The sequence below is a fragment of the Cricetulus griseus genome, assembly GCF_003668045.3.
Source record: "Cricetulus griseus strain 17A/GY chromosome 1 unlocalized genomic scaffold, alternate assembly CriGri-PICRH-1.0 chr1_1, whole genome shotgun sequence".
NCBI classification, from domain to species: Eukaryota; Metazoa; Chordata; class Mammalia; order Rodentia; family Cricetidae; genus Cricetulus; species Cricetulus griseus.
This window is the reverse complement of record NW_023276807.1, coordinates 39,842,135-39,868,884: the sequence shown is the minus strand read 5'-3', so window position 1 is coordinate 39,868,884 and position 26,750 is coordinate 39,842,135. Positions and strand designations below refer to the sequence as shown.

Sequence of the window (26,750 nt, the reverse complement as noted above, 5' to 3'; positions counted from 1 at the left end):
CACCACTCTGCAGGGCAGAGCCTCTATGGCGTCAGCAGTGAGTGTGGCTTTTCCCATGTTTCCAGAATTCCTTGCTAACTCCATACACCTATACACAGGGCTCCTTGTGTTTCTCATTCCCTTCTTTAGCAAGTCCTGAGTCCTGTAAGAATCAAGATGTCAGGGAATGTTTTATCATATCTAACTCCCAGACTCTCATTTTCAATCCAAGATCTTTGAATGGATGGATGATGGCTGTGCCAATGAGTGAATGAATGCATGAATGGGACAATTTGAGATTCATGAAAAGCAGCTGTCTTGGTGACTGCTCATCATCATCACGTGTCCTTTTGTAATGTCTCTAAGGTTCCCATTACTGTCTCAAAGAATGACCACCTGGAGCCTGCAGATGTTGCACAAGGCCCCTGTTCCATAGCAGCTTTGCCTGACTTGCTTAGAACTTGCCTGTCTCTTCTGTTGAACACTTAGCACATAAAGCCAAGGCAGAACTTGGCTTTACAGGATTATTCATTTTACTCGAAGGAGTGAAGTTCACCCTCTCAAAGAACTCCCAATTTGCATGGGAAGCGAGGCTGTGCACAGCTGAAAACTTTATAGGCATAATAAGAGATGAGATGAAAGCCAAGACTAAAGCAGCTGCCCTAAAGCAATGTCTGCTTCTCAAGTCAGCAGAGTAAGATCTGTGAGGAGTGTAGGAGTTGGAGGAGGAAGGGTTGCTTCAGGCTGGAGTGATCCCGAATGACTTTTCAGGAGAAGTGTAGAGCTTAGGTCTTGGAAGACAGATAAAGATTGACAGGGCCAAGGAGGTAGGGAGGGCTTGGTGCAAGCAAGGAGCACAGTGGGCTTGAGCTTTGGGAGGGTTCTAGAGAAAAAGTGGGTGGCTCCCATGTACAAAGGTGAGGCCCTTGCTGATTTACACAATGGTTCTTGTTCTCTTGGCACTGGCTGGGGCCAGAGCATAGGGGAGAGCTTGGCAAATAGAGGAGTGAACAATGAGGCACGGATCATCTTGACCCACATTCATCTGAATAGACTCTTCAGTTAATTTTGGAGGAAGAGTTAAAGAAATGAGAGGGCTCCAGGTTGGAGGGAGGACTGTAATGTCACATTGCCTACCAAATCTTGAAGAGTGGAAGCCTGGTTCATTGTCATCTTTGGTTTCATGTGTCAGGCTGAATGGAAATTTACAGACATAAGCATCATGAAATTTCAGGGTGGAAAACTGAAAGCCACTTTATTAGTGATTCCACCGTAGCTGTGTTTGGGTGGGAAAAGGCAAGACTATCATAGAAGGAGTCTGGTAGGAGTGGAAAGAGGCATTTCGTGCACTGGTGGGGGAAAGATATTCCAACCATGCAAGTGACTTTCAAAGGGAAAGTGAGCATAGAGTAAATGCGTGCAGCTGAGTCAGAGCAGGAAGGCTGGTACTGAAGAAAGATGCTGGATAGAGTGACTAAGAGATGGCATTAGGGTCGATGGAGAAGGGAAGATGAGAACAGGAAAAAGGGCTGGCGAGCCCTCAACATAAAGTAAATCAGAAGGAATGACTTGTCGGTGACAAACCTTTAGTGAAATCAAATTAATAAGTGCTCTAGAGTCAGTATTGAGAGGTCAAATTATTTATGCTCTCCAGATCCTCCAAAGAATGAATTGGTAACCATAGTTGGTTTCAGAACTGTTTGCTTGGCATTTCTTGGCATTTGGAAAGTAAAATGTTGGCCCTTGAATGTCTGATATGTTGACCGTTTATGCTATATGCTCAGCTTAGAGAGGACGGAGGTGGGTAAAATTTGGCTTGAGGCAAAGTCACTAGGAGGCATCTGGGCCTCCGGCTAGTTGGGTGTGTGGCATACCATGTCAATAAAAACTTTCTTTAGCTGAGAGTCAGCATAGAGACAGTCAGGCCTGGTCCATTTTGCCACCCATTGAGAGAGCGGGATAGGTAAAAGAGCAGGTGGCAGGCAGGAAAGCTGAATATAGCCAACTCTTCCCTCAGAAGGGGAGCCTAGGGTGTAGAACTTTGTGGTGCAGATAAGACAGTCAGTCGCAGAAATAACCAATACTATGCTTCTCTTCTGCCACAGGGTACCATGCCGGTAGAAAGAATGAGAATGCGCCCATGGCTGGAAGAACAGATAAATTCAAATACGATACCAGGGCTAAAGTGGCTGAACAAGGTAGGTCTGTTGGGTGTGTGTGTATGTGCATTGTGGGGGAGAGAGAGGGAGGGAGGGTAGGGAAGGAAAGAGAAGGGAAGGGAGGGAAGGGAAAGGAAGGAGGTGTTTCCTGTTGAAAATGTGCCCATTGGACCACTAAATAAAGTTGTGTTCAGAATCTTACGCTCATTCATACAGGAAGCACCCAGCTAACAATGACAACAAAGCGCGACTTTTTCATGTCATAAAGGTTTTGGTCACATTTCTGAAATAAAGTGGGGTACAGAGAAAGGGTGAATTTAGGTGACGAGGAAAGATGGGATCTGGGTAATGGGCACGTGAGTCATGAAGGGGAATATAAAGCTAATTGCTTTTCTAGTTGTAACTGTCAGTGGTTTGTCTTCTTTTGTGTTGTGCATAAGTACACAAAAATACAGCAGACAGGGGAAGTGTCGATCCAGTGTGGAGTCCCACAGCCTCAGCACGGCTGCTCCACTGTTCAGGAGTTCACTGAGATGTGTAGACTTTGGGTCTGGTTAATCTCCTACGAAATGCTTTTCTCTTGCAAGTTCTTTATGGTAAAGTTTTAATTTTTTTTTTTTTTTTTGTCATCTTCTCAGATTGTCACCTCAGTCTGAGTACCAGTTGTAGCCTTTGGTTTTCAGGTGACATTGTGAAGGTCCTCTGTAGTTTCTCCACTGGCCCTGCCCTTCCATCCCTTCCTGAGATCCCAAAGGGCACAGGGGATCCAAGGTGGTGTTTCTTTTTGTCTTTGTAGAGGATCTTAACCTTTAAAAGCTTCTTTATTTCTGGAACTTTTGCTTTTTTTTTCTCTTAAAAAAAGTATTGTTGTGCTGGGTGTGGTGTTGCTTACCTTTAATTCCAGAACTTGGGAGGCAGAGGCAGGGAGGTGAGGATCTCTGTGAGTTTGAGGCCAGTCTGGTTGACAGAGTGAGTTCTAGGCCAGCCTGGATACACAGCAAGACCCAATCTCAGAAAACAAACACAAAGGTACTGTCATTATATGAAACCCTGTTTGTATGTCCACTTACCCTAAAAAAGTAGTTGGTAATCGTTTACATTTCCCCAAACACACACACACACACACACACTTTGTTAACCACAACACTCTCAATTTAACTGATCATAGCTATTAGGGATGAATCAAGGAGAGATAATGTGGGCAATTTTGTTTTAAATCTAAAAATGCACACCTACAGACTAGAGCAGTGGTTCTGAACCTTCCTTTTGCTGCGACTCTTCAATACAGTTCCTCATGTTGTGCTGACTCCCAAATCATAAAATTATTTTCATTATTGCCCCATAACTATAATTTTTCTACTGTTATAAATCATAATGTAAATATCTGATATTCAGGATATTTGATATGTGACTCCTGTGAAAGGGTCATTCATTCCCAAGAGGGTCATGAACCCATGGTGGTCATGTCCCATGAGGATCACGTTCCCACAGGTTAAGAAATACTGGTTCCGAGTAACAGCTAAGTAGAATGGTTATGCCTTTTTTAAGGAGGCCCAAGGGAGGATTTTTTCTCCTACTACCAAGGACATCAAGAATTCTGAGCAAATGTCCCCTTCTTCCTTTCCACTCTCCCCCCTCATTTTTTAATCTTAAAGACATGGTGAATAATTTAATGGGTCAAGCTTTATTTTCGCTCCAGATATAAGAGCTTAAAGCCAGAGAGAGATTGTGGCTTGCTTTTAATTAGTGAAAAGGATATTGTGGAGCAATTAAAAAAAAATCCTCAAAACTTCTGGTTTCATTTTATCTTTTCAGATCCCTCTCAAATCTTATTCTTTCCTCTAACCCATTTATTTTGAAGTCAATATGAGTGTAATTGAATACTTGTTTGAGTCTTTTATGAAATAAGGTGAACCACAGAGAAAATAGAAATAAATAATCCACATACTTACTTCACAGGTTCTATCATGTACTGGAACGTTTTGTGGCAAGCAGTGTATTTTTTTTCCAAGCTTGCAATATCTGTAGTTAGTTGTGGTTTAGATATATTGTTGGTCTCTTCTAAAAATACAAACAAGAACTCAGGTCACCCTTGATTGCTCACTGAGCAACAGCACAAATATGGGTAAAAGGAAAGAGGGTGGTGGTAGTTCAAAGACAGTATGGGGAGATGTAGGGTAACAAATAATAGTAATAGCAGCTCATATTCTCTAGTATTTTGTGCTACTTCCTCTTGTAAGCAGAGCATCACATACACCAACTTACTCTGGGAAAGGGCTGGTTTTTTTTTTTTTTTTTATGTTGCAGACTGGGAAACAGAGAGGTAAGGGAGATTTGTTTTGACTCATGGTCTGAGATTGAAGTATGTGTTTCTCAATTCTCAAGAAAAGCAAGTGGTCTATTTCTGCTATTTCTTTTTCTACCACCTGAGTTTTCTATTCTCACTTTTGTTTGTCCTGAACCACATCTGCATGTGGAGAGCAGGTGGTGTCATTGTGTCTATTGTGTAAACTAGGCACTGGAAACCTATAGTTAGGTGTCCTCTGCAGGAGGTTGACCAGTGGTCTCTACCTCCAAAATCTCATCTCAACCTTTAGAACTTGGGAGTACGACTTTATTTGGAAAAGGGTTTTCAGGTATAGTTAAGGACTTCAAGATGAGAGCATCTGGATTATCTGCCTGGGATGCCCCAATTTCAAAGGCAAGTGCCTTTAAAAGGGACAAAAGAAAACACACACACACACACACACACACACACACACACACACACACACACACACACACACACCTTTGTGAAGACAGAGGGGGTGCAATGAAGCCATGGTGAAGGGACTTCTGGATCTAACAGAAGCTGCAAGAGGGAGAAAAGACTCTTCTAGACGTTTTGAAAAAAATGAAAGCCTGACAACACCTTAATTTTGGATTTCTGACTTTCAGAATTGTGACAGAATGCATTTCTATTGTAAACCATATAGGGTGTTGTCATTTTTTTTGTAGCAGCCATAGAAAACAAGTGTACCCTCCAAGTACTTCCTTCTCTGTGGAGACACCTTTTCCACTACCCACTACCTCCGGTGCTGGGGATAAAAACGTCTTGTGCTACTGGGCAAGTACTCTGCCAGTGAGATGCATCCCCAGCCTTGTCCATATTTTTCTGCTCTAGGGCTAGAGACAATAATTTTTTATTATATAACCAAACCCTTAGCATGCTCAGGGACCCCTTCTCTGCTATGTTGGCACCACAATTCTCTTCTCCAAAGAAGAGTAAGGAAGTGGACTTCCTTGACATCTTATGAACACTTTTGCTAGAAATGGACTTGAGGCCATCTGATTGAAAAGAGCATGTCACTGGCTCTAGTTACTTTGGCTTCTCAGGACAACATTGATACAGGAATGCCTTGGCTGCTCTGTGTCTGAGGGTCCCTGTTAGGCAGGTGACCCACAAGGGCTAGGCTACAGCAGGTGTTTATCTTGTGCACATGAACAATACAGGCCTGAGATGGGTTAGGGTGTTTTCTATTCATACCTAAACTCACATGGGCATCTTGGCTTGTTGGCATTTATCTGTCACCAAGAGCCTGCTGTTTTTCCCTCACTAGCACTCCCAGAACCCTGTTATTATTTTGAGTGGTTTGAGGTCTTTCTAAAACCTTGTTTCTGATTGAAGACAGTTGGGATTCTATGAAAAGAGATGCAGCATTCCTAAGACTTTGTGATCCTCTTATGTCACAGTTGGTGTCTTGGTGCACTTTGTGTTGCTGTAACAGAATGCATTAAACCACATGGCATAGAATTTATCTGACTCATAGTACAGGTGGCTGGAACAGTACAAGTCCTGGTGAGGGCTGCTTTACAACATGACTGACTATAGAAGAGGCAAATCTATAAGCTAGGAGAAAAGACCTGGGCAGGGCCCAGCTTGCTGTTAAAAATATACAAGCAAACAAACAAATGAACAAAAACGCTAGCAGATTCTTTAAGGAGCTAGGATACTCCTACCAGACCTGACCCACTTCCCAAAAACAGTGCTAACCCATTCATTAGCATCAAGCCTATGATCTAATTATTCTCCACTGGACCCCCCACTTAAAGCTTCCATCATCTCCACCCATCTATGCTGCAGTCCAAGAAAGCCATACAAGAAGCACTCAAACCATACCCAAACCATAGCAGTTGATGCTCAGATTGCACCTTTACCTATGCCTGGAAGCTGTCAGTGCAGGGCATGGCTGTCCTGATAGTTACTCTATGCACAGTGCTGGACCTAATGCCTGAACAAGTAGGAAGCTCTCTATATAGAGGGGCTTGTGAACCTATGAATGAAGGTAATGGGCCCAAATTCACAGATTTTTTAAAAAAATACTAAGATTAATAAGCTTGGTGGTGTAAATCTGCAACCTTCATACTCTTTATTGCTGAACATTTGAGTCTAGATGGACTACCTATGGAAATCCTGCCTCAAAACAAAACAAAATAAAAACAAAAAGTAAACAAATAAGAGAACAACAACAATAAAAATAAGCCAACAAAAATAAAAAAGGAAGAAAAAGAGAGATCAAAGTTAGGACTAGGGGGTTGGCTACTATCTTATCTATCTCTAAGGAAGAATCCAGCCAGTGTAGGACATTCTTAAAAAGACACAAGACGGTGATGAATTATGCTTTAATTTGTTTCCATTTCTTACTTCTAATAAAACTGAAGGAGACCTGTCATTTAACAAGGTCCAACCACAGTGGAAGAGTTCAAATGAACATCTAGGATGTTGCTGGAGCAGGATCTGTATCACTTGAGAATGAGGCCCAGGAAGTACTTTTTATGACAGTATTTGTAAATGATATAGTATAGCCTAGTCATATGTCTAGAATGAATAGGAGGCCAAATTCCCATAGGCCCTCATCGAGATTTCTTGCTATTTGCTTCATCTTTTCTGTGTGGGTAGGAAGGGGTGGTATCTTAAAGCCATTGGATGATGGTGTACATCTGTAGGATTTTCTCACCTATCTGCCATATCATTATAAATTGGACAAAGCCAATAGTAATATTTTTAGTATCATTGTCCCCCTTATATTCAGATGCCTTGTGTATTCCCAAGATAACATTTAAAAATAAATTGTTTATTTTTTGAGATTATAAATATAATCACATCGCTTCCTCCTTCTACATCCTCCCATACACCCCCCTACTCTCTTTTAAATCCATGGCCTCTTTTTCTTCAATTGTTTTTTATGTGTCTATTCCCAAATGTAATGCTGGTTGTCCTTGTGGTTCATAGAGGTCAAAGCTGGGTTGGATTGTTGGCTGCCTCCCTCCTTTGGGATGGCACCTTCTGATATCACAAGAGCTAGTCTTCAGGGAAGAAGCTTTCAGGTTAAAACCAGCCAGCTGAGAGCTTCTGGGTCCTTGATCTGAAATGCATAGTGTCCTAAACAATGGGACTTAGCTTCTGTCTTGGTGCTGGTGTGGGGTGGTGTGTACACCTCAAGACAATAACAAGAGCCTAGAATGTTTTGGGAATCTCTTGGACAACGGTGACCAACAACTCAAAAGAGGGCTTCTTATGTCTGTTGTTGGAGTTGTTTTTTAAGTGGTCTATGGCTTTTGGGGTAAGGATTGCGAGCCCAAATGGGAAAATTTCATTTAAACTATATATATATCTACATATCTACACACCAATGTACAGATATTACAGATATTTTTGAGTAAGTAGTTAATTGTATGGTTCCTTGTGCTTTTTCAAACATCCTTACTGTTATTTTACCCTCCTCTATCCTTCTGCTGTATTCCTCTCCTTCCCCTTCCTAATTAGAGTGCCCATGGTTTTCCCATTTCCCCTTTCAGATCCCCTTTTACCCTGCTATTCTTCTCTGTTGCTATCCCACTCCAACCACTGCAATGGTCTTCTACCTTCCTGGTTTCTGTGGGTACTCCATGTTATATACTCACACCTGAAGATTTGGAGCTGGAAACCTCAAGTGAGAGAGACCATTTATTTGATGTTTGTCCTTCTTGGTCTGGGCTATTTCACTCAGTACTATTTTCTAGTCCCATCCATTTACCTGCAAATTTCATGATTTCACTTTTTTTGGGGGGGTGGTTTCGACACAGGGTTTCTCTGTGTAGCTTTGGAGCCTATCCTGGCACTCGCTCTGGAGACAAGGCTGGCCTCGAACTCACAGAGATCCGCCTGCCTCTGCCTCCCGAGTGCTGGAATTAAAGGCGTGCGCCACCAATGCCCGGCAATGATTTCACTTTTTCTTTGCAGCTTGATTTCCTGTGTGTGTGTGTGTATAACATTTTCATTATATGTGTATTGGTTGAAAGACATTGAAATTGTTCCCATTTCCTAAGTATTGTACATAGAGCAGCAATGGACATGTTAAGCAAAATATCCATGGAGTGAGTAGGCTGTGCCACCGAGTGGTAAAACTGGTCACGGGTGTTAGGTCTCCTTTTAGCTTCCCCACAATGATTTACAGAGTGGTTGGGCTAGTTTGCAATCCTACCAGCAGTGAATGAGGGTTCCTCTTTTTCCACATCCCTTTTCCAACAGTCTTTGTCAATCAATTGTTGATTTTTGCCATTCTGACAGCGGTGAGATTAACCCTCAAAATTGTTTTGATTTGGGTTTCCCTAATTGCTAGGGTCAATGAATATTTTTGGAGGGATATTTCTTAGACATTTTTTTCTTCTCAAGAACTGTATTAAGATTCATATTCACTTTTTGAATAGGTATTTTGTTTTGTTTTGCTTGGCCTTTTCATTTTTGAGTTCTCTATATAGCCTGGATATTAATCCTCTATCATATGTGTAGCTGACAATGATTTCCACCCATTCTCTGGGCTTCCTCGTCACCCTACTGATTATTTTTTTAGTTGTGTGGAAGACTTTTGATTTCATGAAATCCACTTGTTGTCAATTGTTGGCCGTAATTGTTGGTCCACTGCAGGCCTGTCCAGGGAGTCATTTCCTATACCTATATCATGTAAATACTGCCTATGTTTTCTTATAGGAGTTTCACCTTTAGGTCTTTGATCTCTTTGGAGTTAGTTGTTGTGAAGATACAAGTCTAGTTTCTTTCGTTTGCATGTGGACAGTAGGCTTCCCCAGAATCATTGTTGATGCTTGACTCTATATCCTGCCACATTGCTGAATTTATCATTTCTAGATATTTACCAGTAGAATTTTTAGGATTTCTAAGATATGGTATCATGTCATTTGCAAATAGAGATGGTTTGGCTACTTTCCTTATTTATATCTCTTTAATTTACTTCTTGCCTTATTGCTCTAGCACTAGCTAGAGCACAGTATTGCAAAGGAATGAGGATGGTGGACATACCTGTCTGGTTCCTGATTTCAGTGGGATTGATTTATGCTTTTCTTCATTTAGGATGACATTGTCTTGAGTTTCTTACATATAGCATTTTTATGTTCCTTTTAACCTACTTTATCTAGGACATCTAGGACTTTTATCATGAAGACATGTTGGATCTTGCATCTATTGAGATGATCATGTGATTTTTGTCTTTAAGTTCATTTGTGTGGTTCATTACTTTATTGACTTGCATATGTTGAACCATCCTGCACCTCAGGTATAAAGCCTACTTGAATACAGTGCATAATCTTTTTGATATATGTCTGTGTTTGGTTTGCAAGTTCAGTTTTATGACTCTCAGGTCTCTTCTGACTGTGAGCACTAAGTGCCCTGTTTTTGTTTTCTTTCTTGTCATTGACTTGTTGGAGAATCCAGGCTAGTTCCAGATTTGTCTGTATGGTTACTTGTAATTTTTTTAGGTCATTCATCTAGGAATAAAGACAGCATCCACTGCTGGGTTCATCATTTCTCTCATAGCTCTGTGTGAATTCCATTCTGGCTGTTGATATTCACAGTAGCGGTCCATTTAGACCAAGGCACTGTGGCCTCTCCTCAGATCAAAGAGCTTTCTCTTTTCTTCACTTTGAAACAGGCTTGTGTCTTTTAAGGCTATCTCTGTACAGGGTAAAAAGTCTAAACAGAAAGAACAAACCAGTTAGACCATCTTATCAATGTTGGAGGAAAATGAAGCAGAGAGAGATGACAGAACTAGTTTCCATGGGGACCAAGGTACATGCAGTTCACTCTGCTCAAGAGAGCCTCAGGTGATTTTCTCAACTCAGCCAGTTCTTCCTGAGTTGGGTAGGTCTGTTCATATGCACACATGGTAGGACTCAGGAGCAGTCTTTCCATTCAAAGTGTGTACAAACACTGTGTATGCAGAACTATAAGGCACTAGGACTCAGGAGCAGTCTTTCCATTTGAAGTGTGCACAAACACTCTGTATGTAGGACTATGAGGCACTTGGGACCACTGGACTCTGAGGATGCATCAGTGACTATGCAGTCATGTAGCTACACTGTTTCTGTTTATGGAAGCACAGGAATCTCTGACAAGAATGCTTGTTTCAAATCTCAATCTTAAAATAAATCTTGGATCTGGAGAGATGGTTCAGCAGTTGAGAGAGGATACTTCTCTTAGAGGGGACTCTACTTCAGTTCCCAGCACCCTCATTGGGTGACGCCAAACCAGTTGTAACCCCAGCTCCAGGGAATCCTCTGATTCTGCACTCACCTATACACAGAATGTCCCCCACAACACACACACACACACACACACACACACACACACACACACACACACACAGACACACACACACACCACACACACACACACACACACACACACACACACACAGACACACAATACACACACTAAAATGGATGTTTAAAAGGAAACTCATAGTTTTCCATTAAGTATTTTTAAAGCTCTGGGATATATTTATTTAGAAGTGCTTTTTATACAGTTTATATGAAAAACTAGTTAAAAGTTAGATGAAGTTTTCAAAAAGCTTACCACTTTAACTATTTTAGAGTATACATTCCGAGATAATAGGCATCTTCACAGTTTCCTGTAGCCATCACCACTATCTCCTTCCAAACATTTTTCACCCCACCCAAATAAAACACCATATCCATTAACCAGTCACTGCCCATTTCTTCCTTCCCTAGTTCTTGGAAACTGCTGAGCTGCCTTCAGCTGGCATAGCTTTGCTCTTCCTGGTTATTCCCTAGAAATTGAGCCATTTGATGTTTGTGCCTTTGTGTTGGGGTTCTTTATGTCAGACAGTCTTGCAAAGTTCACCCATGTGGTTGCGTGTGCCAGTACATTGTTCCTGACCTGTATAAACTAAGTGGAATGATTCCAATTCAGTGCATGAAAGGGATACTTCTTTGTATGCGTGTGGTTCACTCAGTTTATGGGCATTTGGGCTGTTTCCATCTTTGGGCTTGGTTAGTGTGTTCACAACCACATGTCAGTTTTTGTTGAATTCTTGTAATTCTTTGAGGACACATCCAGACATTAAGTGAAACCATGGCATTGCCAGCAGGCAACGTATGTGTCTAACTTTCTGAGGAATAGCCAGAGTATTTCCCACAGTGGCTCTGCTACTCCACATCAGCAGTGCATGGGAATTCCAGTGTCTCCCAAACCTCACAAATGCTATTTATCTTCTGGTTTTCTCTTATTCCCTTTCTAACCATTGGGAGGGGTGAGATACTTGTTTTAGTTTGTAATTCTTTAGTGATTCAGGTCTGTTTGGATTCTTTACCCATGTCAGGAAGATCTGTACTGGCAATTGCTAGGTTTAGTCACCATTTTTATGATTTTATGATTTTTGTTTGATTCCTGTGAGACCACATTTGTGTGTATATGCAAAAAATGTATGTGTATGCACGTGTGTGTGTGTGTGTGTGTGTGTGTGTGTGTGTGTGTGTGCGCGCGCGTGCACACATGCATGCAATGCTTGAATCCGTGTCTATGGAATAGAATTCAGATTGTGTTACATTAGAACTCTTTAAATCTAGAAAAAAAGCACAACACATTCTTCAGAGTCTGTATTTTTCTTCTGTTTTTTTGTTTTGAGTCAGCCCTGGCTGTCCTGGAATTCATTTTGTAGAGCAGACTGACCTTGAATTCACAGAGATCCACCTGCCTCTGCTTCCCAATTGCTGGGTTTAAAGTCATGTGCCATCACTGCCCAGTTAAAGTCTATACTTTTAAGCAGGAAGCTTTAAATTATAGGAGTGAATTCCAGGGAAAAAATGCCTGGAATCTTTTTAAAAGAGTATTTTATATTTATTCATGCATGTAAACAATATACAATATCCCTCCCCAATTCCTCTTCCCACTCCTCCTGGACCTTTCCCAAATATATCCCCCATCCAACCTTCGTGTTCACTGTCTTTTGTTTTTAAGTCATCCACTGAGTTCCATTAGTAACTCCAACATGTGCATGGCTGTGAGGCCAGCAGCCAGGGCATGAGCAGTGTATTAGCAGCCACACTCCCAAAGGAAAATGCCCTCCCTCCTGGATCACCCCTCAATTGACAATAGAGCTCCTCAGCCTTGGTGAGACTTTGAGAGCACATCCTCCTTCCGGTCTGAACTTTGACTGGCTTGGTTTTGTGCAGGTAACCACAGCTGCTGTTAGTTTATAAGTGCAGTGGTCATGTCTTGCCACAATACTCCTCCCCATTCTCCCACTATTAAAGTCTTTTCACCCCTTCTTCTGTGATGAACCCTGCGTCTTGAGGAGATTGATGTAGATGTCGTGTTTAGGGTTGAACACTCAATAGTCACTTATTCTCAGCACTTTGACTAGTTACAAGTCTGCATGGAATACTACCCACTGCAAAAAGAAACTTCTCTAGCTAATGTTGAAAACAACACTATTTTATGGGTATAAACAAAAATATCCAGAAAGAAGTTCAACAACATGGAAACTTAGCAAAAGAAGTTGTACTAGGTTCCTAACTTAGGGCCTATGACTTTCACGGTCATGGCTTTTGAATAGGTTTACAGTGCCAGGCACAAATTCCCACCTGTGGAGCAGGCCTCTAATACAATCCAAAAGTAGTTGGTTACTAACATCCATGCCACTATTGCACCAGTGAACACATCTTGCCTGGCTGCATTACAGCATATATTACATACAGCATGCAGAGTCCACTGCTGGACCATTGGTGGTTTAATGCCGTTGATGTGTTTTCTCCCCCAGCATCCTGGTAGCACCCCTTCTAATATTCTGAAACTTAGCCAGCAGGGAAAACTTTTCCACAAAATCAGTTCTGTTTTATTTATGTTCATTTTCACAAGAGCATCATCAAGGAATCCTGTTCTCTGGTTTTCGCACACATTAAAAAAAAAAAAAAACAAAACTCCACTAAACCTTCTGATCCCCACAGGTGGGCAACACACAGTGAACAATGAAGAATTTATGAAAATGCCTGTTGCTTTCAGTTCTTCTTTATTAACGGACTGTTATAAATACAGTAGATCCCCTCCTCCCCATAACAGTTTTGGAAACTCTGCAGCATTTTAAAATATTATCAGTTCAGTCTTTGTGTGTGGTTCTGTATAGAGATCTCTTTGGGACTGCTGGGACCTTTTCTAGATTTTACTGTGTGAGATCCACTGGTGGAAATCCCCTACTGACCTCTTTCTTTTTTTCCCCATTGTGTGATGCAGGGAGGTATCCCTGGTAGTTAGCAATGATCAGAACTACCAAAAAGCTTTAAATAGGCAAACAAACAAAACACACCTCCCCACCTTGCCCCCTAACCCCACCACATTGTATCCAAGACAGCAGGGCAGAGAATCTGAATCTAGAGAGTGAGAGACAACATGTGGATTAATAAGGGATCACATGACTGTGGCTCTGGATTTACATAACTTGAACCAAAAGTTTCTTGGCAAAATAATCGAGTTCCTTTCTTTGGGTTCCCTCACTTGTAAAATGGAAACTGTCATCATCTACTTAGCTCCTTGAGGGACTGCAAGAAACAAAAGTGGGCCTCACATGGTCACACATAGTCAGATGTGCAGTACACGGGCAGAGCTGGAGGGTGGGCCTACCCACCTTTCTTTCACCCACCAGATCTCGCTATGAGCAGGACCTTTTTCTAGAGCATTGGTTTCTGAGCATGTGTTTGCTGGGTTTGATTTAAGCAGTTGTGAGTTGTATTCAGGTGGTAAGAAAGATAAGAGTCCAGTATGATGTTTGTATTGAACTTTTTGCTGGAGAATGAATTTGACCTCACAGACTGGATATCTTTGCGTTTCCTGCTCTTATGTCCAGGACGGTGGACTTGGAGTGACACAAATAAGCTCTATGCTTGGTAAATACCCATGCAAAACTGAAGATACTTGTTTTCTGTGGCAGTGGTCTCCAATAAACTAGACATTTCTTTAGCAGCGTGCCAAGAAGAAATAATAAAATACATACTAGAAGTTTCAGCCAGTGACCGTTTATCCATGGCTGTATGAAAGGGAAGGGAAACAAAGCAAGGAACACAGCATTGTAGCTTAAATCTTCACCTTTGATCTTACAGTGCACTTCTGTTCTGCCAGGCAGTGCAAGACTCTGAATTCCCTCCTGTGTAGATTGTCAGAATTAGGGACCCAGTGGGGCAGTGGAATTTTTTTTTTTAAATTTAAGTTTTCTTCAAATTATATGTGTGTGTGTTGCATGTGTACATGCTCCTATGTTTGCCATGTGCATGTTTGATGTTGGATGTCCTTCTTAATGGCTCTCCACCTTATTTTTTTGAGACAGTGTCTCTCACTGAACCTGGAGCCTACTGATTGAACAAATTAGTTGGCCAGCATGGGGTCTGCTGGTCTCTACTTTCCCAGATCTAGGATTATAGGCTGTGCTGGATAGATTAATGTCAACTTGACACAAGTCATCTGAGAGGAGGGAAAATCAATTAAGAAAATGTGTCCATAATATCTGGCTGTAGGCAAGCCTGTAGGACATTTTATTAATTAGTGATTGATGGGGGAGGACCCAGCCCAGTATAGGCAGTGCCATCCCTGGGCTGGTGGTCATGGGTTCTATTAACAACAACAACAACAACAACAACAACAACAACAACAACAACAACAAAACAGGCTCATGGGGAGCAAGCTAGTAAGCAGCTCTCTTCTATGTCCTTTTTTGATCTCCTTCCTGCATCCAGCTGCCTGCCCTTTTTGAGTTTCTGTCCTGATGATGAACAGTGATGTTGAAGCATAAGCCAAATAAACCCTTTCCTCCCAAATGCTTCAGTCATGGTGTTTGATCACAGCAATAATAACCTTAACCAAGACACAGGCACACCCCACACCTGGCTTTTTATGTGGGTGCCTGAACTTGGGTCTTCAGGTTTGCATGGCAAGCACTTCAAGTGAGCCACTAAGTGAGCCACTTTCCCAGCCCAAAAGCTTGTTTTACAGTCGACATCATTGCAGACCCCCACATGCTCAGTTTTGCTTAGTTGTGAAATTTATCACGAAGACTTCGGCAATCTGTACTATCCTCAGTCAAACCCCATGACTTCAGTTTTTACTTAACTTTCCCCCACCCCCATTTCAGGAAAAGAAGATTTTCCAGATCCCCTGGATGCATGCAGCTAGACACGGGTGGGATGTGGAGAAGGACGCGCCACTCTTCAGGAACTGGGCGATCCACACAGGTAGTAACCCTTGCCTTGCTTATTTACACAGTTGTTATTGGTGAATTTTGCTTCCATTACACAAATATCCTGGCTTAGGACCTCATGAAGACAGCTCTGAAATCCAGAGACTTGTCCCCAGGTACCTCTAGGGAATGTATGAGGAATGTAGACAACATCACTCAGAAGTGATGTCTCACCCATCCTAAGGGTTCCCAACCCTTAAAATTCCCATGGTTGTGGCATTCTCATAAGTTTTAGGGGTTAGTTACTAGGGGAACTTCAGCACTTTTAACTTTTAGTAATGTATTTATTTATTACAAATTTTCTACAGGGAGCTATCTATAGAAGTGGACCTTTTACTTAATATTTGAAGCTAGTTAATTCTGCTTGTTGGCTTTTTAGTCATGTGTATAGTTTGATTCCTCAATCTACCATTATGTTTTCACTTCAAGCTGTATGATAGAAACAAAGAGGCCAATGTGGTTCCTGTTGTCTAGAGTTTTGAAATAAAATGCCAGTACCCTAGAAATGTTTCAGCTTCCAGCAAAGTGGGATTGTTAATCATCTGGAACAAGAGGCTTTACATTGTCTGTCTGTCTGTCTTTCTGTCAGTACTGTTTTGAGACCTTTACCTCTGTGTTAATGTCCCCCTTCTTTTTCTTTATCTTTGACTATTTTGCTAGGAAAGCATCAACCAGGAGTAGATAAACCTGATCCGAAAACATGGAAAGCAAATTTTCGATGTGCCATGAATTCCTTGCCTGATATCGAAGAAGTGAAAGATAGGAGTATAAAGAAAGGAAACAATGCCTTCAGAGTGTACCGGATGTTGCCCTTATCTGAACGACCTTCTAAGAAAGGTAAAGCTATTTACTGACTAAATAAATGATCCCTCACTATAGACCACGGTACCCTTAGTTTCTTCATTTCTGCTTCTGTCGTCACTTTGAAGGGTAGAATACTTGTTCACTCTAGAGGTGATAATTCTGTCATTGCTTGGCTTGGAAAAATGACTTTCAAGGCACCAAAGGCACAAAAAGCTACATTTGTACTTTTGCTCTTGTATAGCTGAGGCTCAGTGGGTTTCGGAAAGAATTTAATGTAGGAAAGCCCATCTTTCTCTGTTCTTCATGAATTGATCCAGAACTACCTTTTTGTTGCCACAGGAAAGAAACCAAAGACAGAAAAAGAAGATCGAGTTAAGCATATCAAGGTAATCTTGATTGTTTAGAAAGCCCATGTTGTGGCCGTATATTAATGATTCATATTCTGGCTCATCAAAGCAAGTAACAGGACCTTTGTGGAGGCTTTGCCCTTTTTCCTTTTGCTGTTGTGTTTTATGTGCTATTTATATTTCCTCCTCTGCATATAGCCACTTGTAGACTCAAGTACACATATACTTAGCTTACTCCAGTGTCCCAGCGAAAAGTGCAAATGATGTAACAGATTCACAAAGCTTGACTGTCACCTCTCCTTAGCTGGTTGCTCAGCTCCAGCCAAGTTCCAGCAACCTACTTATGTCTAATACTGTGGAATATGTTTTCAGTCTATGAAATATGCTTGAAAGCTACAGCAATTATTATGTACATCTGTCAAGAAGTATAAACTATCTTTCTGTCTGTCTTATTGGGGACACAGTAAGTAGTTCAGACACTTCATTAGTGTGAGTCTCAGTGGTTCTTTCCTGTTCTGTGACTGAATCAGTCCCAGGAGTTCTCTTTTGGGGATGGGGATTGAGTCGACTAGGTAGTCTAACCATCCCTTGTTGCACAGAAGGTGTAGCCCTTGTTAAATAGTGAGAGAAGTGTCGAATTCCATGCCTGACTGGGGAAGCCCATCAATTGCTAAGCAAAGGGCAGATAGTAAGTACAGTTAGAGACCCAGGGGCCACTCAGGAAGTGACAGACAGAAGTCACTGGCTTCTGTGTGCAGAGGAAGGGACTAACTGACATATAAGAGTTGAGTGGCTTGTGTGCAAGGTATCATGGCTCCTTAGAACTGAGCTTGAAGTAGATGTAGAACCTTCTGATTTATAATAAAAAAATAAGCAAAAAACACTAAGTGACTTAATTTAGGTATCTCATTAGGTTTGGGAAGGGACAGCATCCTTGCTATCATTGGGGCCTGGTTCCTAGGATTCCCCTCCCCTGCAAGGTATCCTCATGGAAAATGATGTAATGTGCTTGCATAGAACCTATTCATATCACCCATTTACTTTAAATTACCCCTTAGTTATTTTTAGTATCTAATAGTGCATAAAAGTTGTTGTGTTGTATCTTTAAGGGACTAATCACAAGAAAAGAAGTCTGTATATGTTTAGCATAGGTCAGTGGTTGGTTGAATATTATGTATAGAATTGTGGTATACATATGGCTAACTGCTGTTAGATTTATTTATTTTTAATGTGTATAGGCTGCCTGCCTGTATGTCTGTGTACCATGTACATGCCTGGTACCTATAGAGGCTAGAGGGCCTCAGATCCCTTGGAGCTGGAGTTATGGACAGTTTTGAGCCTCCATCTGTGCCCTAAGAATTAAACACCAATCCTCTAGAAGAGCAGCAAGTTCTTGGAATGGGGAAGCCATTTCTCTGGTCCCTGTAGTTAGAGTTTGGGGAAAAACTTATCTAGTTGTTTAAGGTTTAGAGGTGTTTATCTCTGCAGTGGAAAGTAAGTATTTACAGACTGGTTAACAGTGATATTTTATTTCATTTTTTATATCTTAAAATGTCTTATTTATTTTAAAAATAATACAGGATTAGGAATTGGGGAGGTGGCTCAGTGGTTAAGAGTGATTCTAGGAGACCCAAGTTTGGTTCCTAGGGCCCATGTCAGGTGGCTCACAACCCACCTTTATTTTATTTTATTTTATTTTATTTTATCAGTTCAAATTAGGAACAAGCTTGCTTCAGATGTCAATCCCTTCTCCCTCTTCCTCTCCTCCCTCCCAACATCCCACCTGCCCCTAGCCATCCCCCCTCCACTCCCCAGGCAGGGTAAGGTCCTCAAAAGGGGCTCCCCAAAGTCTACCACATCATCCTGGGCCAGACCTAGGCCCTTCCCCATCACAACCCACCTTTAACTTTAAGCTCAGAGAGATCCAAAGCCCTCTTCTTTCTTCTACAGACATACACATCAGTAATACACACACACACACACACACACACACACACACACACACACACACACAAATAATAATTTTAAAAGTGCAGGATTAATAATGAATTTTGTTGTAGTTTTATTGTGGAACAATTTAATACACATAGGAAGTAGTAAAATTTACACTAGAGCACACCCTAATTTTAGTATTAATCAACTCCTGACCACATTTGTTTCATTAGTGCTTCTGGACTTTCAATATGACATCATAGATATTTGACTCATTTTGACTTATAGAAACAATTTCTGATAATTGTCAAAATATTGTGAAGCAAATTTCAAATATGTTATTTCTTCCCTAGATATTTTACTACTATGTGTCTTTAAAAGTAAATACTCTAAAAATATTATGGTGTCATTATTTTAGCTGATGAATTTGACAAATTCCCTGGTATCATTAAATATCTAGACAATGCTCATGGTTCCAGTTATCTTGGAAATGTTATTAAGGCTTCTATATAATTTTTAACCTTAATTAAGACCCATATTATGGGCTGGGTATGATAGGGAGCACATATCTATAATCCTTGAAAACAAGAGGGTAAAATAGGGAGATCTTAAGAAGGAGGTTGTCCTGGACCATAGAATACAGAAACTTTGTTTCAGAAAGAAAAAGAAATTGATATGAGAACCATATATGTATATGTAAATATATATATATATATATATATATGGTGGTTATATATATATGCCAATCATATATATATGATTTTTCTTTGTTTGCTTGGTTGGCTGGTTTTTCTTTGAGACATGGTCTCACTGCATAGCCTACCCATGCACCAGATTTGCAGTAATTCTTTTTACTGAGCCTCTCTTTCCAGTGCTGGGATTATGGACAGGAACCATCACAACCAGCTTAAGTGGTTTTGTTTTTAATCAATGGATTTTTTCCTACATCTCTTTTTATTTAAAAAAAGATTGTTTTCTCCCTGTGATTATAAAAAAAACCTAGTTATTAGCCATATTGTTTTCCATTGTGCTACTTCTTTAAACCTAAATTTTGAGCATCTTGTTCATTAAGTGATGTATAACTGTTTTTCTCCCCACAATATACATAGTTTGAAGAATTTTTTGCAATCTTAGGTGTGATTATATCATATTTACTATTTTCACAGCATTCAGTGACTAGTTCATAGGACAAATATTTCATGTTTGATAAGTGAGTGGATACAGGCATTTATTGAATAAATACATGAATAAAATATGTGTGGTGGGAGTCAAGGACTTTATATTAGGGTACAGATTTAATTTCATAATTGTAGCTAGAAAAATGACAGCAGAATAATGTCTGCTTTTCAAGATATTTTGCCCACATGTGAGCACTATATTCCATTTGATATCAAATACCAAAGAATAGTGATAGATGATCATATTATGTCTCTTTAAGACAGAATAGCTGCTTCCTGGGAAACTGGGGCCCACAGTCAAGGTTAAGACATACAGTATTTCAGGGACTGTGGCAGTGTGAGGAAATGTGAATCCGAAGGTGGATGGCATGTAGGGTTTTCACAAGTAAAGAGTACCTTCAGTTACATCAGCCTTGTGGGGCTTATCTTTTGTGGGGCCACTAAAATGAGCATGCTGTGGAAGGCACAGCCCTGGGCAGGGCTTAGCCATGTTGACCCAGGAACTGAGAGGCCTTAGGTGCAACCATGTGAAGTGAAGCTCCTGCTTAGCAGCGAATGTTGTGAAATCCTTGTGTAACAAAGATATGACTAACACTGTGTTCCTCAAGGGACATTGTTCCTTCAGCAGAGAGCTGATGAATCATACAGACATAGTGCAACCTAACTATTGGATGTGGATCTTTTTTTTTTTTTTTTTTTTTTTTTTTTGGCATATGCCTTGCAATGTTACATAGTGGGACAGGAATCAGGCTTCCCCAGTTCTGGGGTTCATAGTTGCTAAAGATGTTGCTTGACTTAGGGTACCTGCAGAATGTTTCCAAAGTTAATTCCATGGTTGTTCTGGAATCTTGTAGTCAAAAGATTTTCTTTAATAAACTTTTAAAAGTTTACTCTTTTTTGTTGCAAGTCAAAAATATATAAATTGAGCTAGGCTTAGTGGTACATGCCTATAATCCCAGAGCCTGGGAGGTGGAGATAAAAGGACCAGGAGTTTCAAGGTAAGCCTTAGCCACGTAGCAAGCTTGAGGCTAGCCTGTGCTACACGAGGTCCTGTCTCAAAAAATAAAACAAACCCTGACAAAACAACAATGAAACTAACAAAATACCTAAGTTGAATTCTTCAGCTGTATGCAAATGTGTGTGGCTAGACTAGCTAGATGCCTACTGAGAAAACTGTCCATATGTTCCTACAACTGCAATTGCTTACAGTTGTTGGAGCAAGCACTTCCCAATCTTCAATTCAAGCTAAAGTTTCAATTAGCAAACAATATTGAGGGCATGCTAGCCAGGTACTTGAAGTTTTTCCCTGGGCCACAGACATTTTCATTGTTGCCCCCACAAAACAGTTTCTCCAAGATTCGTGACTTTATAGTGGAAGTGGTGATAAGGAGAGAAGTTGTCAGGGTTAGAATGGAGTCATACTGGGTGTGGTAGTGTGTTCCTGTCATCCACACTTACAAAGCTGAAGAGGTAGGATATTAAGTTTAAGGCAAGTCTGGGCTTCATGATAAGCCCTTTCTCAAACCAAGGTAAAGTTGCTTGTGCCAGTTCTTCCCAAAGTCAAGGGGTTAGGAAAAGTGCTTAGGGAGGCATACCTGATGCAGACTAAATATATCCTAACTTTGTTCCTGTCCACATTGGGAAGAACAGAGAAATCCATGGAAGCCCTCAAGTCCATCTTTGGGCCCCTGAGAGGCAATTAAAGTTTAAAAAGAGGGCAGAGAACACAAGCATCTTCCCAGGCCTGGTCAAGGTGTGGTCCTGCCTGCCACTGGCCCATCATTTTCTGGGCTTCAGTCACATTTTGTAATGTGACAGTCTAATTGAGACAGATGCATCTCTAAAGTTTCTTCATTTCCACCACTCTTGATCTGAGAGTGTACCCTTTGCTTTTAGTGAGCCACCCATCACTGAACTAAACCTGTCTACATGGGGCTGCTTGTCTACTAAGGAAACTAGAATAAAAGAAACATCAATGAGAAGTCCTTCATCAGTGAATGTATGTGTTTCAGAAAATATCGTGGAACAGATTGCTCTGTGAGCAATATAGGCAAGACCAAGAACAATAAGGCTAAAAGTGGGTAGAGCAGTAGGTGTTGACAATTTTTAGTTTCTCTAAGTGATCTTGTTACCTTATTTAGTTCTTCCTGTGATGGTCAGATTTTTCTCCCCTTTCCATATCAAGGAAGTATAGGCACAGGGACTGAGTCATTTTCCCAAGGTGGCATAGCTTCATAGAGTCAGTGGACTTGGGCCTCAGCTTTTTGGAAACCATAGAACCTGAGGCAGATCTTGAGGAGGGAAATGTGGCCCATATCAGATGGTCCACATTCACTAGTTCTAGGAGCTTCATGAATGAAGGTCTAGAGGTTAGAGTTATTTGATTTTCTCTGAATGAATATGGAAACTGGCTTAATTTGAGTTTTGTGTGGAGAACAATGGAAAATAAAGACACACAGGTAAGATGGATATGAATGAGTGCTTCCTGCCTTGGGGGTTTGGGGTGTTGTTTGCAGAAGAAAACACAAAGCATCAACATCATTATGGAAACAGAATAGCAAGGGACCTAAAGTCACTTTGTAAGAGTTGGTCTCTGTTAGTTCTGAGGGCAGACTTGTGGATAGAAGTTACGGAAGAGCAGATACAGTTCCGTAGAACTTTCTTGCAGGACTATTTCCTCCAACAGAGACCAGAACTGGTTTCAATCTGTGAATTCCCAGTTAGACAGTACAGTGACTGCCTGTGGGAGCTGTTCCTGCAGCAGCCCCTTCCTTGCTTGGGAAAGCTCTTTAGGGTGGAAGCTGTGGTTACAAGAGAACCTGTATCAGCGTTCTACCTGAAAACACACCAGAGCTGCTCTGGATAAAGCAGTCTCGGAGGATGAAGTTGCCTGGGGGCATCTCCAGTCCTCCCCTTCCCCTGCTGGTGGGCTAAATCACTTCTGTGGACACAGAAATGGTAGCTTTCACCTTAAAGGAAAGAAACAATAGTTTATTCTAGAGCTAAATTTGAGTGACTGTGGCTCTGGTACATAGATTTAGGTCACTCCAAATTCCATGTTCCCATGTGGTAGCAGTTCCATGAAGTTTTATAGTTTTACAGAATCAAGAAAATCACAAGTCACGAAAGTTTAAAATACATGGATGGGTACATCAGAGAAGTGCTTACAGAGAGATGGGGCAGCTTTTCCATCTTTGATGTATCTGATGGCATTTGTAGTTTTGGAGTTGGTGGAAGGGAGTAGACTAATATGTTAATGTAATTTTTAAAGTTCTTATTGATTAGTTCCAGGAAGTTAGCTTTGAGGGGGCAAGGATGGTTATTATGGAGGCTAAAGCTAGCTCACGATAAGCTAATTGGCCCTGGCTCTACAACATTCCAATCTCCTTATATTACTGAAGTTCTATTCAGTGGATCAGTCTCTCCAGACCACAGCTTCTTACCAGGAATTTTTGTTCACACTTCTATGGATAACTTCAGGAAATAAAGTTGAACTACTTTGGGCAAAGTTTCAGAGCCTAGTGGGGTTTATATTTAATGGCAGTTCTTGGTAGGAGGAAGAGAGTGACAGACTCTAGCAAATACCGACTGAGATGGTGACCAATGCGATGGAGAGAAGGGGACATTTCTCCTGAGCATGGCCAGTAAAGGCAGGAGCAGATGAAAGAGGAGGATCCAGGGAGGGGACACTAAGCCTGGAGCTTGTTTGTGAGTGAAATGAGAGAGCGCCTTGGCAAGCAAATGGCATGCTGTCTGAGGGTCAAAGGTGTGATTATTCATTCCAGAACAACTTTGGAAGCCTTGAGAGAGGGCCTTCTCTAAGACAGAAATTCTCTGAGATGAAGGGAAAGAAACGGAAGTGAAGAGTGAGCCGAGGAGAAAGGTCAAAGGGGAAGCTGCGGTGAGAGATGGGGAAGAGTCAAATAATGATGGCCTTGCTCCAGGGAAGGAAAGGTCAAGGTAGGCTGAAGGCTGTGCTGCAGCTTGTTCTCTGTGGTTCTCTGTGCAGGGTGTTTCACAGTTGTAAGGATGGCCACCCCTCACCCTTAAAATCCTCTATTGTGCCCATTTCCTTTTGCTAAAAAATCCTTCAAGCTCTACACTACATCTTAGATTCTGTAGATGCAGAAGATGTCATTGAGCTTTAATATTTGGCAGCGTTGTTGCAAAGTGGAGGGAATCTGCCTGACATGGTTTGTTTGTTTAGTTACTTTGGAGTGAGGCAAGAGGCGTAGAAACCAAGGTAGCCACAGGTATCACTTTGTACAAGAGCCTCTGTCTTACTTACTGGGCTAGAGTGAGGTTTTGTTGAGACAAGGGAGAAATGGATCATTAGAGGTGATCAGGACAGACTATCTGTCTTTGTGGTTGCTCATAGAGGACTGTCACCTCTTTTCACAGTTTGGAATCCTTGGGTTTATAATGTAATTTAGGTTTTAAAAAAGTATTTGCATTATATTATTATTTATATATTTATATATTATATATATAAATATATAAATATATAAATATATATATATTTATATATTATTTATATGTCTGTCTGTACATATGCATATAGTCACACATTCACAGTGTATAGTAGAGGTCAGAGAGCAACCTAGGGGAGTAGATTCTCTCCTACCACCATGCTGGTCTCAGGATTGAGCCCAGGTCATCAGGCTTGGCAGCAAATGCCTTTATCACTGAGCCATCTTGCTGGCCCAGTTTAGCTTTTGACATCCCCATTTCTAATTATTTCAAAACTTTTGACTGAGTTCTTGAAGAAGCTTCTCTCTTGGGATCATCTGTTCCACACCCTCAGAAGAGACTTGGCAGGGAGATAGATGTACAGCACATTATGTTAGTGTCTCATCCCTTTGAGTGGCAGTAGCAATGAGAGTTTGCCCAGAGTGGTGATAGGAGGAGTAAGGCAAGTTCCAAATCATCTCTCAGTAGCCATTGGTTGAAAGTTCTGCCTCAGGCAGGACATCAGGTAGGCAGAGGGCAGCAGGGGTCCACCCCATCCATCTCTGTTCCACCCTGGTCCTGCTGGGCCTCCGTTGGGATGGGTACGGAAGACAGAGGTTCCTGCATTTGAACCTGCTGCACAGCTCCCGCCTCTCACCAGGCTAAATGGAACATGATCTTGGAAAATTAATTTAGTGAGTCATAATTTTCTCTCACAAGAAGTGACAAAAGTATCACTTGCCACCAGTTACACCGTAGATCACGTGAAACACTTAGAGGTCTCTGTTGCAAAGTCAGAATAATTCAATTTTTGAACAATGCAAACCTGACTGTTTTATTACTTTGATAAGAAATCTAGAAATAGAATGATTTTTTTTTAAAGGAAACAAAAGAAGATCACAGTGAAGCAGTTCTTCCTATCCTTTCTTTAGAGACCCGTACTTAGTTCCCCGGGGAGGGATTGAGGAAATGAAGTGGCATAATAGAATGTGGAACATGATTAGGGAGGAGGAAATGTAACAGGATCCCTGAGAGATCCACAGGGAAAGGATGGTGCCATGCGGAGGTGGGTACCACAGCAGCATCTCAGGATTCAGGCTACGGAAAAGGGAGACATAGTGCAACCTTCAACCCCAGCACTCAGGAGGCAGAGGCAGGTGGATCTCTGAGTTCAAGGCCAGCTTGGTCTACAGAGAGAGTTCCAGGACTGTCAGAATTATTCAGAGAAACCCTGTCTCTCTTCATTTCTTTTAAGCTTCACCTCACCCCATGGCATGGTACCCATTACTGTTCTCAGCACACAGATGTCTGCAATGCTGTAACAAGGGAGTACAGGGTTAAATTCAGCCTGCAGACTAGTGAGGAGCAGAGTCAGACAGAACCTGGCTCCATAGTCCTCTTCTTAGCATGTCCTCTGGGAACTTCATTCTGCAGATGGAGGCGAGATGGGACTGTAGGCCTTTTCAAGAGTGTGCATGGAGGAGGCAGAGTTAGCAAAGGCAGGAATTTGTTCAGACGTTTGACTATAAAGGAAGAAAAACCTGGTAAGGTCCCCCCTCCATGAAACGACAAGCCTTTTATTGGAACTTATTAACAAGGAGAAAATACAAGATGCTGAGGAAGAAAGGGCTGAAATTATGGCTCAGTGGGATGGCCCTGGGCCCTTCCGGGTATCTGACCTTTGGTAAAGCTGGCAAACTTTACTGTGAGTTTTTTGTTTTGTTTTGTTTAGCTTTCCTCAAGCTGAGTTGAACATCAAGGCAATGCCTTTAAAGCCATAATTGTCATGGGAGTTTGACAGAGGATGGTGGAGACTGTATGCAATTTGATCTTTATTTCCCAGTATGACCAAGTGATAAGAATGTTTCATATACCTTATAATGCCAAGTACTCCTGACTTTACCACTCCTACAGTCCCCCTCTGCTTGCAGCCCTTGTCCTCATTCTCCTTCTCCGGCCTCTTCTTCCATTTTGGATCCCTGGGGAGTTGGCTATGTGGCTTTTTTTGGGGGGGAGGAGGCTTATTGCTATCATTGAAACAAATGTAGTCTTACTGGAAGGAAGGGTTCTCATCAAAGCTCCAAAAGTCACGTATACCCCAGGACTGGTTTTCCTTGATTGGTTGGTCCTCTCGGGGAGTTGGTCCACTCAGGTTCAAGTGCACTTGAATGAAGAAGAGATGCAGAGTTCAAACAAGGAAAGAGTATATTCTCCTTTTGTCAGTGTCAACATGTACCTTATGGGGCTGGGTGAGAGTTTTAGGCACAAGGACATTTGTGTCAAGTTGTGGAGGTGGGGTTGCCTGCCTGGTGATGGGCCAGTGAGAGGAGAGTTCAGCTGAGGTAG

At 41.5% G+C, this 26,750-nt stretch overlaps 1 protein-coding gene across 3 annotated transcripts in view; it reads left to right on the top strand.

Annotated features, from left to right (window-relative positions):
• The window catches only part of Irf2 (interferon regulatory factor 2), a 101,118-nt gene that overhangs the window by 46,743 nt on the left and 27,625 nt on the right, over nt 1-26,750 (top strand). For all 3 annotated transcript variants that reach the window (XM_027391083.2, XM_027391080.2, XM_027391082.2), the window contains exons 2-5: nt 2,085-2,177; nt 15,590-15,689; nt 16,355-16,531; nt 16,838-16,884. In XM_027391083.2, coding sequence (XP_027246884.1) covers nt 2,091-2,177; nt 15,590-15,689; nt 16,355-16,531; nt 16,838-16,884 — 411 coding nt within the window. In that variant the 5' untranslated portion in view covers nt 2,085-2,090. The remainder of the gene's footprint in view (nt 1-2,084; nt 2,178-15,589; nt 15,690-16,354; nt 16,532-16,837; nt 16,885-26,750) is intronic.